Below are 18,856 nucleotides of genomic sequence, written 5' to 3'. Positions count from 1 at the left end.
CACCACCTGATGTGACTGAAAGTGGATGTTGGGAAGGTATGTGCCTACTGTTCCCACCACACAAACATGGGAGAGGTAAATAACCCCAAGAGCACAGATAGTAGTGAAATGTAGTAATTAGGAAGTTACAGGTTTTAGTATTGAAGACCTTTGTTTTTAATATAACTTATTAAATTATAAGTTGACATAATTTTTGAAAAAGATTTTATTTATTTGAGACAGAGAGAGCACATAAGCATGGGGGAGGGGCAGAGGAAGACGCAGAGGCTGGGCTGAGCAGGGAGCCCAATGTGGGGCTCCATCCCAGGACCCCAGGATCGTGACCTGAGCCAAAGGCAGCCGCTTACCCGACAGAGCCACGGAGGACCCACGACGTAATTTAAATTTTAATAACAGCAGTATTTAAGGATTGGCTAGCCAAATTCTGAAATTTTTTTTTAAAATTTGAGAGAGACAGGGAGCGAGAACAAGCAGGGGGAGGGGGGAGAGGAAGAGGGAGAAGCAGGCTGCCTGCTGAGCAGGGAGCCTGATGCAGGCTTGATAGGACATTGGGACCACAACCCCAGCCGAAGGCAGACGCCCAACCAACTGAGCCACCCAAGCACCCCCAAATTCTGAATTTTTAAGTCTGCTCCCGTGAGCTTATAGGAGCCATTTCCAGCACACCACTGGCCTGGGCAGTTTCCTTTTATTATTTTTTTAAGATTTTATTTTTTTGAGCGAGAACGAGCGCACGAGACAGCGCGAGAAAGCACAAGCGGGGGGGGGCGGGTCCCACGGAGAAACAGGCTCCTCCGAGCAGGGAACCCCAGGCGCAGGGCTGGACCCCAGGACCCCTCATGACCTCAGCCCAAGGACACTTAACCGACTGAGCCACCCAGGCGCCCCTGGGGGCAGTTTCCTGAGGGAAGTACAAGGTAATTTACCTCCTGACTCCCACTGAAGGCGAAGGTCCTTTTGTGCACTTTCCTACGCACAGCAACCATGAAACAGAGGCCAGGCGCAGAGTCTCTACCAGGTGTTGGGTTGTGGAGGCGAGTTTGAGCTCAGGCCTGCCTCCACAGCTAGAGACGAATACACCCTTAACTGTTCCTACCAGCGCTCTTTCTTTTTGAAAAAAAGCCTGACTTCGGACTTGTAGCTCTGCCCCGGGCTTTAAGGGGGCGGGGGACGAGGGGCAGCGGAAGAGGCAAGAAAAGGAGCACTTGAAGCGTGTAAGTGCGCTTAGTAGGCGAAAGGCTCTCTACGAATCAATACCAGACGGATCCCCGGAATGTCGTGGCTGCACGAAAAGACCTTATTCCCACTAGTCGTGTGCCCTCCCACCTGTCCGAGCGCCCTTTGTCTTCTGCGGGAGGGACCGGGGGCGGGGAGAGGCTGCAGGGAGAGCTGCAGAGGGGCGGGCTGGCGCTCCGGCACCCCCGCTTCCCGGGCCTCCCCTCCAGCCGTGGGGTTTAACGGTGGCGGCGGCGGCACAGGCTCGCCAGACCCAAGGCCGCCGCCCCGTCCCGCCCCACGCCGCGCCCCCTGGGTCACGTGGCCCGTCCGTGACGGGGGAAGAGCGCGCGAGCGGGCGGCTCCGCGGCTGCTGCCGCCGTGGGAACCATGCTGCGGAGCGGCGCCTTACGGCTGTGTGCGCCCGGGGTCCTGCGCGGCCCGCGGAGAAGCGCGGCCCCGCCGACGAGGGAGTCGCGGCCGCCGCCGGTGAGTCCGGGAGCGGGGCGTGGGGAGCGGGCGGCTGGGCGGGTGAGGACGGCCGCGCTGAGCTGTTGGTCCTCAGCCCGCTGGCCGCAGAGTACGAGCTAACGTCAGCGGCGAACGTAGGTGTTAGCGGGGTCCCTTTCATTCCCAGGGCCGAAAGGCGGAGAGGGACAGGGACGGGGAGCGGGCACGCTTGGAAGCAGCGCGCGAGACGCTGGACTTCCGGCTGCAGGTCCGGAATTCCGCTGCGACTGATCCAGTCCAGAAGGGGCCGTGGCGGAGTTGGGAACTGACCTAGGCAGTACCGGTCCTGACCGGCACAGTGCGCGCTCGCGACGAGAGCACGGTCTTTCCTAGGGTTTCACCCCATCATCTCTGCCCAACGGATAATGGTGCCCTAAGCCACCTTCTCAGCTTTTAAGGCTGTTTTAAGAGTAAAATAAGGTAACGTTTAACGCACTCCCTGGCGTTATTAAATAATGCTTGTTCTTACATCCCTATGTTTTGTTTCACTGAAGTATTCAATTAGTATTAGTAAGCCCCAACAATATGTAAGACATTGGTCTCTGAGGTTATAAAGATGAGTAAGAAACCCCTTTCTCTCAAGGAGCTCACAATCTAGTTTGGGAGCAAAGGGTGAAATTGCAAAATTAAAATACTGTATGCTATGATGAAGGACTAAGGAAACATAGTGGGAGGGAACAGTTCTGTCCTGAGCAAGAACTAACCTGTGCAGACTGGTTATTAATCCTGGACCACATTTCACTTTGGAAAAGAAAATGACTTGTGCTCCTCTCACAGCAACAAAGATAAATTTGTTCCTTTAATTATATGTCAGTGCCTTGTAATCTGTGTTGAGAATATTTAACAGTAGTATTTAGAGGCTTTGTAAGCTGTTTTTTTCTGTTTAGTAACTTAATCTTAAAACGAAACACATTAAAAAGCAGTCATAACTTCAGTTAACAAGTCCCGCTTGAAAAATACATAGCCAGAGATCAAGAAAGACTTCTCTACAGAGAGGTACAAAAGGTAATGATTACCCTTAACATCTGTCCCTCATGGACACAGTCTGTGCTGAAGTTTACAAGTGCCTTTACATCAAGTATCTCTTAGTTCCTGCCCTCTTGAACTGAAACTTTCATTATTTTTATTTCTCTCAACATCGGAGTGTTCATCTGAGGTCCCAGACTCTGCATACCTCTAACTAAAATTAATCCAGTCCTTCTCATCCTCCTCCTAACATACACAGACACTAACAAAAACCTCCTTTCTTCTTTCCACCCCATTCTGCAAAGCTACAATCCTGGAATCATCCAAGGCTCTCCCTGTTTCTATTTCCCCATGATCATTCTCCACATCCCTTGGTCCCAGTATCCTAAAAGTCTCCTAAATCTTTTATTTTTCTTCTTCTTCATTTCTCTCTACCTAGTTCAGCTTCTAACAATATCTTATCTTTATCTTTGCAACAGTTTCTTAACTGCTTTCTCTGACATTTTTCTCACCTTGCAATTCATCCTTTACACCAGAGCAAGGTTTCTAAAAACCTAAGTTCATGTTACTGCTTTGCTTAAAACTCCATAAGGCTCCCCACAGTGGAAAAAAGTATTTTATCATTCAAATACGACATTCATGGTTTTTCAAAGACTACCTTTCTTAAATGAGCTTCATCCTAAGGAATAACATTTGTGAGATCACCAAGTGTGATGTGTTATTTATGTCCTTTAATAATATGCATTTTTAAATATATATGCTGTAGTCCTTGTGTTTCCTAAAGTCATCATTCATTTTGGCATTTAGAAACATTAACCTATCAGATGAAATCTAAGCCCTGTGTTAAGGCCAGAGGGGCTCAGTGGTGTGTTCCCCTTTTACCTTGCCATCCACATCTGGCTGCTATTCTCATTGCACCTTACATTCATAAAGACTGAAATATTGGCAGTTCCCCAAGGTGTCAAACAGTTGTGTCCTCTCTCTGTGCCTTTGCTTGGTGTAGCCCTCCCATTCTTTCCTTAGTGAACTTTTTATCTTTTAGAAATCACTCTATCAGTCCTCATCTTTTTGAAATTTTCCCTGAATGTCACTCCTGGGTCTATTATATGTACTTCTGTTATGGCATTTTTCACACCTGAGGCTGCTAGCACTTGAGGGCAGGGCCTAAGTCTTCTCTCTTTGTCTTTTTTTTTTTTTTTTAAGATTTTATTTATTCGACAGAGATAGACAGCCAGCGAGAGAGGGAACACAAGCAGGGGGAGTGGGAGAGGAAGGAGCAGGTTCCCAGCAGAGGAACCTGATGTGGGGCTCGATCCCATAACACCGGGATCACGCCCTGAGCCGAAGGCAGACGCTAACCGCTGTGCCACCCGGGCGCCCCCTCTCTTTGTCTTAACCAGTTCCTGGCACAGAACCAGGCAGTTAGCAGATAATAAAAAGTTCACCGCGGGGCACCTGGGTGGCGCAGGCGTTGAGGTCTGCCTTCTGCTCAGGGCGTGATCCCGGCGTTCTGGGATCGAGCCCCACATCAGGCTTCTCCTCCAGGAGCCTGCTTCTTCCTCTCCCACTCCCCCTGCTGGTGTTCCTCTCTCGCTGGCTGTTTCTCTCTGTCAAATAAATAAATAAAATCTTTTAAAAAAATAAATAAATAAAAATTAAAAAAATAAAAAGTTCACCACATTTAGTTGATTCCCACACTTCAAAGTTAAAGTCAGGTAGGAGAGCCCACAGCCAAGGGAATCATTCGAGTTCCTGAAAGTCTTCAATTACCTCCATCACCCTAGTCCATAAAAAGACGCTGGAACTGATCCATCCTAGAGTTCCTGTTTAAATGACAGCTATGGATGAGCCAAATCCTACATATTCTGTTCCTCAGCTGACATGTATTGCTCAGTGCATATTTATCTGTGACTGCTTGTATCAGTTTATTTCCAGAATTCATGTACTTTAAAAGCCATGTGATTGTGACTGGATTCTAAGGAAATAATCCAAAATAGAGAAAAGGCTACAGTCATAATTTGCCAATAAACATTTTTATTTAAAGCAGCAAAAGATTAGAAACACTTTTTTTTTTTTTTTAAGATTGGGGAACACCGGCAGGGGGAGTGGGAGAGGGAGAAACAGGCTTCCTGCTGAGCAGGTAGCCTGATGCCCAGGACCCTGGGGTCATGACCTAAGCCAAAGTCAGACGCGAAGTGACTGAGCCACCCAGGCATCCCAAGAAACACTTTAAATGCCTAACTTAAATGGTTAAGTAAGTTATAGTACATCAGTCTAAAGGACTATTTTTCTGCTGTTGAAATTGTGATAATTGAGATTAAGGACATGAAAAAGTGGGCACTTAATAATTCTACGTGGTGAGGCACAAAGAAAAAAATACATATATTTAGAGGCACCTGGGTGACTCAGCTGATTAAGGATCCAACTCTTGATTTCTGCTCAGGTCAAGATCTCAGGGTCTTGAGATTGAGCCCCGTGTCAGGCTCCGTGCTCAGTTCGGCAGAGCGTCTGGTTGAGATTCTCTCTTCCTCTCCATCTGCTCCTCCCCCACCCTCAAGCACACTTGCTCTCTCTTCTAAATAAATAAATGAGAGAAAGATCACACTTAAGAAAAGTTGGTAGAAAGACATCAACATTTATCATTGTTTGTCTTACGATGGAGAGATAATGGATGGATTTTAAAAATTGTTTTATTTTTGAGAGAGAGCGTGGGCACCAATGAGCATGAGTGGGGGGAAGGGCAGAGGGAGGAAGCAGGCTCCCCGCTGAGTAGGGAGCCTGATGCGGGCTCAGTCCCAGGACCCTGAGATCATGACCTGAGCTGAAGTCAGACACTTAACCAACTGAGCCACCCAGGTGTCCATAGATTGTTTTTTCTTTTGTTTCCCAAATTTTCTGACCTGGGTTCCAAAGAAATGAGCGAATCTAATGCCATAGGAAAAAAAGGTACAAATCCTGGGCTAAGGGAGTGGAGTAGTCTCTACCCTGCTCACATTTCCAGTCATGAAGTTGATACTTCCTTCTGTTCAGCCAAGGAATTTTTAATTCTGTAGCGTTTTTGAGACAGGCTACCTGTATTCTCAACCACCAGGCCAGGATCAGAGCCCACCGAGGTGTCAGCACAACACAGACTTGCTGTTTTGGTTTGGGGACGGGTCCAGGTGTTGTAGATGGATTGAATCTGAATTGACAGGGGTGACTGGAAGTGGAATGCCATAGAGTTGGTAGCGTCCATGATCTTAAATATTCCAAGACTTCTGCTGAAACAAACCCCCCCCCAAAAAAAACAAAAAAATTTTCCTTTCTTGTGCCTACGGCCATTTGCTTTGTCCTTCCTTTCAGTAAGTCACCCCTTGTCCCCCTCCAGGGCCTCTGCACCGTTCCACTTGATTCCTGGGCACAGGAGTGGTAGCGTTGCCCAGTGCTGCACGGAAGTAGCATGGGTAGAAGCCATAGTTACTATTACACCAAGCACTTGTCCCCCCAACCTCCTCCTCCTCTTCATGTTCTCTTGGTAACTGGCTCTGCCACTCACTGTGTTGCATAATTCAGAAACCTGGGGTTGGTGTTTGTATTTTTACTTTTCCCTTACTCCGTATCTGCTTCATGCAGTGATAATTTTTAACTTGGGTTACCTCTGAAAGCCTCACACAGGGTTGGCAGATCCAGTCTTGGGTCTTGGTCCCTTCCGCTATCTTTTATATGGTGGCCAGATCAGATCTTGTCATTTCCCTATTAAAATCCCTCTGGGAACAACTGCAGATACAGACCAGTTCAGGCCGATTAGCTTAGTATGGAAATTTCTCAGCAGCCAAGCCCTTGCCTGCATCTCTGCAGCCATCTGCTCCTGTCCTTGCACTGAAACAAAGCCGAACTTCTTCTGGTCTTTGTTTCATCATCTGTAAAATGGGATAATAATTAGTACCTACTTCATAAGTATTTCATAAGTGTGCTTGTTCTGAGGCCCCACAAAACTATGTCATGCCTCCTTGCTTTTGCATATGGTTTTCCCTTACCTACAATACCCTTTCTTGCTGGTGAATTTCTGCTTGTCTAATTGATATGGGAAACAAAGGCAGAAGAAAAATCAAATTTCCTTACTACCTACAGCCCATTGACAAGTCCTTGAAACAGGCAGAGTGACATTCCTCTAGGAACTCTGCTGTCTCCATGTTAATACTTTGCTAAGGGCATAAGGCAATCTTAGCCTAACCAGGACCCTGTCAGTCTACTTTAATATCGAAAAATTCCATCGGAAACTTCCTTTATCTCTCCCACCCAGATACATGTTGGCAATCATCCCCCAAGCATATGACCCACTGATATACATCTGAGGGGTCTCATGACTAAGGTTTTATTAGACAGTAATAAATGACCTTTTCCCAACAATAGAACCCTTCCAGGTCCTGGAAACCTGCTTCCAAAATTCCTTAGAGACTTATGCCATCCCTAGCCCCCTCCCAGCTTGGAGGTATATAATCACCACCCCTCACGACTCCATTGCAGCTCTTTCTGCCCACGGGTTCTGTCCCCGTGCTTTAATAAAACCACCTTTTTGCACGGGAGACAGCTCAAGAATTCTTTCTTGGTTATTACCTTCGAACCCTAGAATCTTCCGTACATCATAAGCAAGATTCAAGTCAAAGAACTCCTCCCTGAAGCCCCCCCCCAATCCGAGGTAAACACCTCACTTGTGCTCTGGCTCCTGCATACCCCACTGCTAATGCTTTTTACGTGGAGGAAAATGTTGTCTCATCTGTGTATCTCCAGTTCCTGGCTCACCTGTGCTTGATGAAGATGTTTTGTTTTGTTTTGTTTTGGATTTAAAAGAAAGGAATCCACAGACCTGGGCTTTGTGCTGCTCTGGTAGTAGCTAGTTGGGTGACACTGAGCAAATTACTTACTGTCTCTCTCAATCTCTCCTTCTCTCAAGGAGGATGGACCAGCTGATTCTTAAAATTTGCTTCCATTCTGAAGTGATGAACTTCTGGGAAGAGGAGAAGCAGCAAGGTAGTCTCAGAAAATAGGAAAGTATGTTACAAAATAGGGTTCACTTCCCACTCTTCTTCTTTTTCTCCTCTCTCTCTTTTAGAGGTCATTTGCGTCAGAGGTCATTCGTGTGGACCTTTCTCTCCCGAACCCCAGCTGGAGCAAGGACATGAGACTTCTTTTTGACCAGTTCATGAAGAAAACTGAGGATGGCTCTTGGAAACGTTTGCCTTCATATAAATATGTATCTCCTCAAAGGACTGAAGTCAAAACCTTTTTTCCTGGTAGGAACAACCACTCTCTCATAAATAATATTTAAATGACAAATATAAAACAGAAAATATTGAGGCACTGGTTATTGATGTGGAAAAGTTGGGGTCTGGAGCCAACGGCCAGGAAAGAATTCTTAAAATGCCTTTGGTGCTAAAAGGTGTTTTTATTGAAGCACGGGGTCAGGATCTTTGGGCAGAAAGAGCTGCCTGGGATTGTGAGAAGCAGCTGATTATACACTTTGGAGTTGGGGGAGGAAAAGACAAAGGGAAGTTAACAAAAGTCTTTTATATGCTAAAGAAGACTCACTGGATCCTGGAGGCCTGGCTGTTTTGTCAAGCTAACGTTTTTCCCTCTAGCAAAGCAGTAACATGAAGACAGTTGGGAGTTTCCTGGAGGAGTGTCCTGTTCTGTCTGCCTCAAGTATTTGTCAGTGGGCTACAGGTTATAAGGAAATTTAATTTTATCTACATTTCTTCTGCCTTTGTTCCTCAGATCAGTTACCACTTGAAGAGGGAAGGAGTGTAATATGGGGGTTTCATTACTCTCCATTGTTTTTCAAGTAGGCTCCATGCCCAGCGTGGGGCTTGAACTCAAAACCCTGAGATGAAGAGTCAGGAGCTCTACTGACTGAGCCAGCCAGGCACCCCTCACTATTCTCCAGTTTTATAGGCCAGAAATCTCAGTGTATTTTGCAGATTGTGGGAGAGCATAAAGCCTATTGCCAAGAATAAGACTGCCCCTCACCCTGGCCTCTTCTCTCTTGAGGCTCTCCTCCCTCATCTCATTGTTCTGTTTGTCCCAGTCTCTGTATGGCTTTGTCACTGTGAGAAGCTCAGCACACTGGCATCACCCTGTCTTCTCCCAGACTCTAAACTCCCAAGGCAACCTACCCTGCCTCCGGTACACACACATTGCATTTCCTGTTCTTTGGTGTGTGTGCTTTTTAAAATTAAGACTTTTTTTTTTCAGTAGCTTTAAGTCTACAGAAAAATAAATGGAAAGTACAGAGTTTACATATCCCTCTTATCCCCCCCCCAGCTTCCCCTATTAACTGATGTAGTTTTTGAATGTTGGTAAGGTTGGTGCGGTTTCCATTGTCCTTAAAGCCTCCCCCCCCACCTGTTCATCCTTCCCATTTTCCCTCTGAACTGTTAACAACGATTAATCTTTTCAGTGTGTCCATAGTTTTGCCTTTTCCAGGGTGCATATAGTTGGGATCGTATAGTATGTGGCTTTTTCAGATTCTTTTCTTTTCCCTAATAATAGGCATTTATTGAAGTGCATTTATTTTTTCTATAGCACTTATCACCATTGGACAAACTATGTTTTTTTTTAAATTTTATTTTATTATATTATGTTAATCACCATACAGTACATCCCCAGATTCCGATGTAAAGTTTGAATGCTTCATGAGTTGCGTATAACACCCAGTGCACCATGCAATACGTGCCCTCCTTACTACCCATCACCAGTCTATCCCCTTCCCCCACCCCCTCCCCTCTGAAGTCTTCAGTTTGTTTCTCATAGTCCATAGTCTCTCATGTTTCATTCCCCCTTCTGATTACCCCCCTTTTCTTTATCCCTTTCTTCCCCTACCGATCATCCTAGTTCTTATGTTCCATAGATGAGAGAAATCATATGATAATTGTCTTTCTCTGCTTGACTTATTTCACTTAGCATTATCTCCTCCAGTGCCGTCCATGTTGCAGCAAATGTTGAGAATTCGTTCTTTCTGATAGCTGAGTAATATTCCATTGTATATATGGACCACAGCTTCTTAATCCAGTCATCTGTTGAAGGGCATCTCGGCTCCTTCCATGATTTGGCTATTGTGGACAATGCAGCTATGAACATTGGGGTGCATATGGCCCTTCTCTTTACTACGTCTGTATCTTTGGGGTAAACACCCAGTAGTGCAATGGCTGGGTCATAGGGTAGTTCAATTTTTAACTTTTTAAGGGACCTCCACACTGTTTTCCAGAGTGGCTGTACCAACTTGCATTCCCACCAACAATGTAGGAGGGATCCCCTTTCTCCACATCCTCTCCAACAATTGTTGTTTCTTGCCTTGTCTATCTTTGCCATTCTAACTGGCGTAAGGTGGTATCTCAGTGTGGTTTTGATTTGAATTTCCCTGATGGCTAATGATTTTGAACATTTTTTCATGTGTCTGTTAGCCATTTGTATGTCTTCATTGGAAAAGTGTCTGTTCATATCTTCTGCCCATTTTATGATTTGTTTATTTGTTTCTCGTGTATTGAGTTTGAGAAGTTCTTTGTAGATCTTGGATACCAGTCCTTTATCTGTGGTGTCCTTTGCAAATATATTCTCCCATTCCGTGGGCTGTCTCTTAGTTTTTTTGACTGTTTCCTTGGCTGTGCAGAAGCTCTTTATCCTGATAAAGTCCCATAAGTTCATTTTATCTTTTATTTCTCTTGCCTTTGGAGATGTGTCGTGAAAAAGGTTGCTCTGGCCGATGTCATAGAAGTTGTTGCCTATGTTCTCCTCTAGAATTTTGATGGATTCCTGTCTCACATTGAGGTCTTTCATCCATTTGGAGTTTATTTTTGTGTATGGTGTGAGAGAGTGGTCAAGTTTCATTCTTTTGCATGTAGCTGTCCAATTTTCCCAGCACCATTTATTGAAGAGACTGTCTTTTTTCCACCGGATGTTTTTTCCTGCTTTATCAAAGATTAGTTGCCCAAAGAGCCGAGGGTCCATTTCTGGGTTCTCTATTCTGTTCCATTGGTCGATGTGTCTGTTTTTGTGCCAGTACCATGCTGTCTTTGTGATCACAGCTTTGTAGTACAGCTCGAAATCCGGCATTGTGATGCCCCCAGCTTTGTTTTTCCTTTTCAACAGTTCCTTGGAGATTCGGGGCCTTTTCTGGTTCCATACAAATTTAAGGACTATTTGTTCCAGTTCTTTGAAAAATGTCCTCGGTATTTTGATCGGGATAGCATTGAAAGTGTAGATTGCTCTGGGTAGTATGGACATTTTAACTATGTTAATTCTTCCAATCCATGAGCATGGAATATTTTTCCATCTTTTTATGTCTTCCTCAATATCTTTCAAAAGTGATCTATAGTTTCTAGCATATAGGTCCTTTACGTCTCTGGTTAAGTTAATTCCAAGGTAACGCATGGTTTTTGGTGTTATTGTAAATGGGATGGATTCCCTAATTTCTCTTTCTTCAGTCTCGTTATTCGTGTATAGAAATGCAACTGATTTCTGGGCATTGATTTTGTATCCTGCCACCTTACTGAATTGTTCTATAACTTCTAATAGTTTGGGAGTGGATTCCTTTGGGTTTTCCATATAGAGTATCATGTCATCTGCAAAGAGAGACAGTTTGACTTCTTCTTTGCCGATTTGGATACCTTTGATCCCTTTTTGTCTTCTGATTGCTGTTGCAAGGACTTCTAGTACTATGTTGAATAATAGTGGCGAGAGTGGGCATCCTTGTCGTGTTCCTGATCTTAAGGGAAAGGCTTCCAGCTTTTCCCCATTGAGAATAATGCTTGCAGTAGGCTTTTCATAGATGGCTTTTATGAGATTGAGAAATGTACCCTCTATTCCTACACTCTGAAGGGTTTTAATCAGGAAAGGATGCTGTATTTTGTCAAATGCTTTTTCTGCATCAATTGAGAGGATCATATGGTTCTTGAGTCTTTTCTTGTTGATATGATGTATCACATTGATTGATTTGCGAGTGTTGAACCATGCTTGCATCCCAGGTATGAATCCCACTTGGTCATGATGGATAATCCTTTTAATGTACTGTTGGATTCTATTAGCAAGGATCTTGTTGAGGATTTTGGCATCCATATTCATTAGAGAAATCGGTCTGTAATTCTCCTTTTTGAGGGGGTCTTTGCCTGGTTTGGGGATCAAGGTAATATTAGCCTCATAGAATGAGTTTGGTAGCTTTCCTTCTGTTTCTATTTTTTGAAATAGCTTTAGGAGAATAGGTATTATTTCTTCTTTGAATGTTTGGTAGAATTCCCCAGGAAAACCGTCTGGGCCTGGAGTTTTATTATTTGGAAGGTTGTTTATCACTGACTCAATTTCTTCATAGTTAATTGGCCTATTTAAGAAATCTATTTCTTCCTGTTTCAGTCTTGGTAGTTTATAGGTTTCCAGGAAGGCCTCCATCTCTTCCAGATTGTTTAGTTTTTTGGCATATAGCTGTTGATAAAAGTTTCTAATAATCCTTGCAATTTCAATGGTGCTGGTCGTGACCTCTCCCTTTTCAGTCATAATTTTAATAATCTCAGTCCTTTCTCTTTGTTTTTGGACAAGTTTTGCCAGTGGTCTATCAATTTTATGGATTCTCTCAAAGAACCAGCTTCTAGTCCTGTTGATCTGCTCTACTGTGGTTCTGGTCTCTAATTCATTGATTTCTGCTCTAATCTTGGTCAACTCCTTCCTTGTCAGTGGGTTAGGCCTGTCCCTCTGTTGCTGTTCCAGTTTCTTGAGGTGAGAATATAGAAACTGCATTTTAGATTTTTCTATTCTTTTGAGTGAGGCTTGGATGGCTATGTATTTCCCCCTTAGGACTGCCTTTGCAGTATCCCATAGGTTTTGGACCGTTGTGTATTCATTCTCGTTGGTCTCCATAAATTGTTTAATTTGTTTTTTGATTTCCTGGTTTATCGAGTCATTCTTGAGCAGGATGGTTCTTAGCCTCCAAGTGTTTGAGTTTCTTCCAGGTTTTTCCTTGTGGTTGAGTTCCAATTTCAGAGCGTTGTGGTCTGAGAATATGCAGGGGATAATTTCAATCTTTTGGTATTGGCTGAGACCTGTTTTGTGTCCCAGAGCATGATCTATTCTTGAGAATGTTCCATGGGCATTTGAATAGAATGAGTATTCTTTGGTTCTGGGGTGTAGTGTTCTATATATATCTATGAGGTCCAACTCGTCGAGTATGGCATTCAAAGCCTTTGATTCTTTGCTTAGTTTTTGCCAGGGTGTTCTGTCTATTTCTGATAGTGGGGTGTTGAGGTCCCCTACTATTACTGTGTTCTTATCTATATGTCTCTTTATTTTGGTTAAGAGTTGGCTTGTGTATCTTGCTGCTCCCCTGTTGGGGGCATATATATTAATAATTGTCATATCCACTTGTTGAATACTTCCTTTAAGAATAATATAGTGCCCTTCTGTATCTCTCTCTATGGCCTCTAGTTTAAAATCCAGTCTATCTGATATGAGAATTGCTACTCCAGCTTTCTTTTGAGGTCCATTTGCGTGGAAGATGGTACTCCATCCCCTTACTCTAAGTCTGAATGCATCTTTGGGTTCAAAATGAGTCTCTTGTAGACAGCAAATGGATGGGTCATGTCTTTTTATCCAATCTGCAACCCTGTGGCGTTTTATGGGAGAGTTTAAGCCATTTAGATTGATAGAGATTATTGACAGATATGATTTTAATGATGCCATTTCTCTTTAAAGTCTTTGTATCGGTTGTGACTTGCTGCTCTGTATCACTCTTGGGGCCTTTTTACCTTTATAGAGCCCCCCTTAATATCTCCTGTAGGGCTGGTTTCGTGGTTACGAAATTGGTTAATGATTGGCGATTTTGGAACGTCTTTATTTCTCCATCAATTCTGAATGACAGCTTTGCTGGATAAAGGATCCTTGGCTGCATGTTTTTCTCTGAAAGAGCTTTAAAAATGCCCCCCCAAGCCTTTCTCTCATTCCAGGTCTCTGTAGACAGGTCTGACGTAATCCTGATACCTTTGCCTTGGTACGTGAGAAATTTCTTTGCCCTGGCCGCTTTCAATACTGTATCCTTGGATCTAATATTTGCGAATTGCACTATGACATGCCGTGGCGTAGGTTTGTCCTGGTTGAGCTTGGATGGGGTCCTCTCTGCCTCTTGGACACGAATGCTTGTTTCCCTTGCTAGATTAGGGAAGTTTTCAGCTACAATTTGTTCAAATATCTCTTCTAGACCTCTGTTTTTCTCCACCCCTTCAGGGATGCCGATGATTCTGACATTGGATCGTTTCATAGAGTCAGTAATCTCCCGTAATCTACATTCGTGGGCGTGGATTTTTTTAAGACCAGCTTCTATTTTCGTTTTTTCTTCTACTAACCCATCCTCCAATTCGCTAACGCGTTCCTCTGCCTCGGTGACCCTGGCCGTCAGAGCCTCTAGTTTTGACTGTATTTGGCCCACTGAGTTTTTAATTTCTGTCAGATTCGCTCTCATTTCTGCCCTTAGGGATTCTATATTCTCAGCAACGCTTTCTCTGATGCTTTTTTCAAGTTTACTCATCATCTTGACCATTGTTGCTCTGAATTCCATTTCTGATAATTGGGATACATCCATATGTATTAATTCTGTGGCCGAGGCCAATTCTGTGGCAGAGGCCACAGACTCATTATCTTTTCTTTGCTGGGGGGGACTTCTCCTTCTCGTCATTCTGATGAAGAGAGATTGCAGGGTTGTCCAGAGCCCAAGTGTTGACTGGGACCCAGGCCGTGCGCCCTTGTTTTATAGAGATCTTAGGGATGTGGGCTTCTTCCTTAAAGAGTTTATTTATTTATTTGAGAGAGAGAGAGACAGTCAGCAAGAAAGGGAACCCAAGCAGAGGAGTGGGAGAGGAAGAAGCAGGTTCCCGGTGGAGAAGCCCGATGAAGGACTCCTTACGGAGCGTTGTGATCACACCCTAATCCGAAGACAGGTGCTTGGTGACTGCGCCACTCAGGCGCTCCGGGTTGTGGGCTTCTTGATTTTTCAGCCTGCCTTCTGGGGGAGGGGCCTGCCTGCCGGTACTCAGAAAACCCTGTTTGGGTAGAGTCTCTGTGTCCCTTGCGAGGGGGGATGGGGATGGGCACCCTGTGAGCCGGTATTTCCGGGCTTTTGTTCTCTGGCGGCTTTCCCTGGCGGTTTGCTATGCCTCTTCTGAGAGAGCAGCAGCGGCTGAAATTCAGCCTCTGTCTCAGAACAGAGGGATCGCGGATCGTTCTCCACTGATGTTCTGGCCACTTTAACTCTGTTTCTGTTGGTGCTGCTCAACCCTGCAGCATCCCGGGCTGTGCGCCCCACACCCGGCGTCCCAGCCCTCACTTCCAGGGCCGGCACGTCTCTGTCCTTTGTGTTTCCAACCCCGCCAGCCGCCAGCCGCCCCGCGCGGGCTCCCGGAGCTCCCCGTCTCAGTCTGGTGTCTCACGGGTGCTGACCGCGAGTCCGCCTGCTCCCCCGTGCAGGTGGCCCTCCAGCCGCCAGCCGCCCCGCGGACGCTCCCGGAGCTCCCGGTCTCAGCCTCGATCCAGTGAGCACACCGGAGCTCCGGAGCTCCGTGAGATGCTTGGTGGTGCACGCTCCCGGCTCACGGACTCAGTCTGCCGTTTCCAGAGTGCGGGTCCGCGGTCCGCCCGCTCCCCGGTGCAGGTGGCCCGCCAGCCGCCCTGCGCGCGCGCTCCTGGAGCTCGCGTTCTAAGTCTGTTGTCTCGCGGGTGCCGTCCGCGAGTCCGCCTGCTCCCCCGTGCAGGTGGCCCGCCAACCGCCAGCCGTCCCGCGTGCGCTCCCGGAGCTCCCTTCTCAGCCTGCTGTCTCAAGCGTGCGGGTCCGCGGTCTGTCCGCTCCCCCTTGCAGGTGGCTACCGCTTCCCGGCGCCCTGACACGGCGGCTCCCTCCCCCTTCTGTTTAGCTTCCGATATCTGTGCGCGGTTTCACGGCTCCCCGCTTCGTACCTCGATACTCAGCGCTGGAGATGTTCATTTGTAGAGATCCAGATGTATCTTCCTGCGTCTCAGGCTGATTCCGTGGATGTTCCTGCTGGTCTGGTACCTATCCAGCTCAACTCAGGGGACCGGCTGAAAAAGGGGTCCCCTACTCCTCCGCCATCTTAACCTCTGGACAAACTATGTTTTGTCTCTCACACCAGGGTATGAGCTCCATGAGGACAGAGTTGTTTGTTTGTTTGTTTGTTTNAGCTCCATGAGGACAGAGTTGTTTGTTTGTTTGTTAAGATTCTTTTATTTGAGAGAGAGTGCGCACATGCCAGGGGAGGGGCAGAGGGAGAGGCGTCCCAAGCAGACTCTGTGCTGAGCTCAGAGCCCTACAGGGCTCGATCTCCTGGTCTCGGGACCCTGAGATCAGTTAACCTACTGCACCACCGAGGTGCCCTGAGGACAGATTTTTGTGTTTTATTCTCTATGGAGTATCCAGTACTTAACAGTACCTGGTACTTCGTAAGTGCCTTGTAAGTATTTGAGGGAAGAAGAGAGGAAAGGAAGAAGGGAAAGAGGGAACAAACCAGGGGATCTGTTTAAGGTGCTCTCCTTACTTTTCTTTACCTAAAATTTCTGCCCTCGTGGAACTGACACCATAGAGGGGAGAGACAAACCACTAAATAAAGAAAACACAAAGTATGGCAGACGTGATGAGTGCTATGCAAAAAGTAAATGCACCTTAATTTTTAAAAACTTTTTAAACTGACATAGCAATGTTACGTTAGTTCTTTGTATACCACATAGGATTCAACAGTTCTATCCATTACTCAGCGCTCATCACTATAAGGGCTGCCCTCTGTTACGGCACATTGTTATCACAGTAATACTGACTAGCCCCTATTCCGTTCTTTTCATCCCCCAAAGAGGACTTTTTAGTCCCTAAAATGTGGTGCCAAATCTCTGGTATAGAAATTGGGAGGAATAGTGAACCATTATCTTCCCTGCCCATTGCTTTCTTTAAGAACAAAACAAAAAAAAAGGCAAAAACTTTAAAAAATGAAGTTGAACAAGTATACCTCAGGTGTACATGGAAGATGCGGGGGGGGGGGGGGGGGGGGGGGGGGNGAGTAACTCCCCAGGTGGCCTTAGTCACCAGTTTAAACACCCTCTTCAGCTAAAGACGGAAGCAGGACATGGGGGAAGGGGGCAGTTGAGTTGTGAGGAGGTTACCAGGAAAAGCACGTAAACAGGGTGGTGTTTGTTAGGCAGAATTGACATGGTGCTTTCTCCATTGATAAGAGTCTGTTCAATTTAGAGCAGGATAGTGCACTCCTCCTGCTGTATTTATAACAGACGGGGAGACACCCTTACAAATGGAGATTTCCTTTATCAATGTAAATTTTCCACTCAAAAGGTTAACTTCTCTGTTTTCCGAGGTTCCCATATCTGCTATTCCTCAAAGTAATCTTGTTGCCAAAGAGCCGTATTTTAGGTTGGCGCATTCTGCTCTCCTTCATTCCCACCTTCGAAGCTTCCCCAAGAAGTTTCGTGTCTTTGAACCAGTCTGTTACCTGAGGCTATGTCAGTTAAACAGTTGTGTCTCATACCAGGAGGTGGTATTGCAGACAGGCTCTATATGGCGGGAGCAGTCACCTATTTAATAAGAGGCTTTTTTTTGTGGAAACAAAAGAAAAACAAAGGTTAATAGTTGGAACAAACCATAAACTCTGTTTTTGAGTCCAGAGGACAGTCAGGAAGATTTCTAGATATTGGGCTCAAAGCAACTCAGATGGAGTGAGGGCCCTGCCAAAAAACAAAATTCAGCCGAGCAAATTTGAAGATCTAATTGGCTTTATTAAATGATTCATGAATAGGGCAGCATCCATCTGGCAGGTAGAGAGGGACTCCCAAGAGTTGTACAAAATAGAAGGTTTTTGTAAGTAGTAGGGTAGGGCAAGGAGTTAATAGCAAAAGAAAAGAAAGGATTCCAGGCAAGGTCACTATCACTTGGGGGAAGGGGCAGGGGGTCTTATCAATGCAGGTGACCTCATTTGCCTTTGGCATGGTGAAGGTCTGGGTACAGATTACCTCATTGGTCATGACCAAAAAATTCTCGACAGTCTCAGTTAAAACATCTCTGGGGAAGGCTACACTGCAGTTAGGTCAGATACTAAACCCCAGTTTCAGGGCGCCTGGTTGGCTCAGATGGTTAAGCATCTGCCTTCCACTCAGGTCATGATCCCAGGGTCCTGGGATTGAGCCCCGTGTCAGGCTCCCTGCTCAGCGGGGAGCCTGCTTCTCCCTCTCCCTCTCCTGTTCCCCCTGCTTGTGGTCTCTCACTCTGTCAAATAAATAAAATCTTAAAAAGATAAATAGGGGCGCCTGGGTGGCACAGCGGTTAAGCGTCTGCCTTGGGCTCAGGGCGTGATCCCAGCGTTCTGGGATCGAGCCCCACATCAGGCTCCTCCGCTATGAGCCTGCTTCTTCCTCTCCCACTCCCCCTGCTTGTGTTCCTTCTCTCACTGGCTGTCTCTATCTCTGTCAAATACATAAATAAAATCTTAAAAAAAAAAAAAGATAAATAAACCCCAGTTTGGTGACTTGGCCTAAGTGACACTGATGTGGGAAACAAAGCAAAAGGAAGGCAAGATTGTGACTTGTTTTACAAATTAGTCTTAATTTGGCTGTTTCTGGAAATGAAGGTGATTATAGAGAGAAAAATTACGTTTCAGTAATCCACCTTTGTAGATGTTAAATTCTAGTTCTCATTGTCTTTGAATGTTTGTTGTTTGCCTAAGCTAGACAACTTGAGGTAAACTTCAGAGAAATTGCCACAGTAGCTCGTGTACAGACAGTCTTAGTGCTTGTCAGAGGTTCCTGGTGTCAAAGCGACCCAAGGTGCCCCTTGAATGACATCACTATGATCACCGCCCTGCCGATAAAGACCCTGTAGGAGGGATGGTCGCAGCCCCCAGCTTCCCCCAGATTCCCCATCACATTCTAGACTGCAAGATGGTGCCAGCGTGGGGACAGAGATACCACACCTTGCCTTGCATGAAGAACCCACCATTTTTAACCAATGGAAAATATTAGGAAAGTTTTTATAGGAGGAAATTAGCCAATTCTGTAGTTGTAAGTGGAGAACATTGACAGAAGACAATAGAGATACAAATCCATCATCGTCTGAGCGACATTCCCACACATGTCGACTTTACAGCCA

At 45.7% G+C, this 18,856-nt stretch overlaps 1 protein-coding gene across 6 annotated transcripts in view; it reads left to right on the top strand.

The window, feature by feature from the left end:
- Positions 1-1,504: 1,504 nt before the first annotated feature.
- Positions 1,505-18,856, top strand: part of THEM4 (thioesterase superfamily member 4) — a 63,008-nt gene continuing 45,656 nt past the window's right edge. For 4 of the 6 annotated variants that reach the window (XR_004623431.1, XR_004623430.1, XR_004623429.1 and 1 more), the window contains exons 1-2: positions 1,520-1,704; positions 7,784-7,964. Coding sequence is in view for 3 of the 6 variants with exons in the window: in XM_034654305.1 (XP_034510196.1) it covers positions 1,606-1,704; positions 7,784-7,964 (280 nt within the window). In the remaining 3 variants the exon portion in view is untranslated. Of the gene's footprint in view, positions 1,705-7,624; positions 7,702-7,783; positions 7,965-18,856 lie in introns of all 6 variants that reach the window. The other 2 variants (XM_034654307.1, XM_034654306.1) reach the window with 2 other exon arrangements.

The sequence above is a fragment of the Ailuropoda melanoleuca genome, chromosome 2 (assembly GCF_002007445.2).
Source record: "Ailuropoda melanoleuca isolate Jingjing chromosome 2, ASM200744v2, whole genome shotgun sequence".
In the NCBI taxonomy this organism is placed as follows: domain Eukaryota; kingdom Metazoa; phylum Chordata; class Mammalia; order Carnivora; family Ursidae; genus Ailuropoda; species Ailuropoda melanoleuca.
This window is presented reverse-complemented; position numbering and strand designations above follow the sequence as displayed.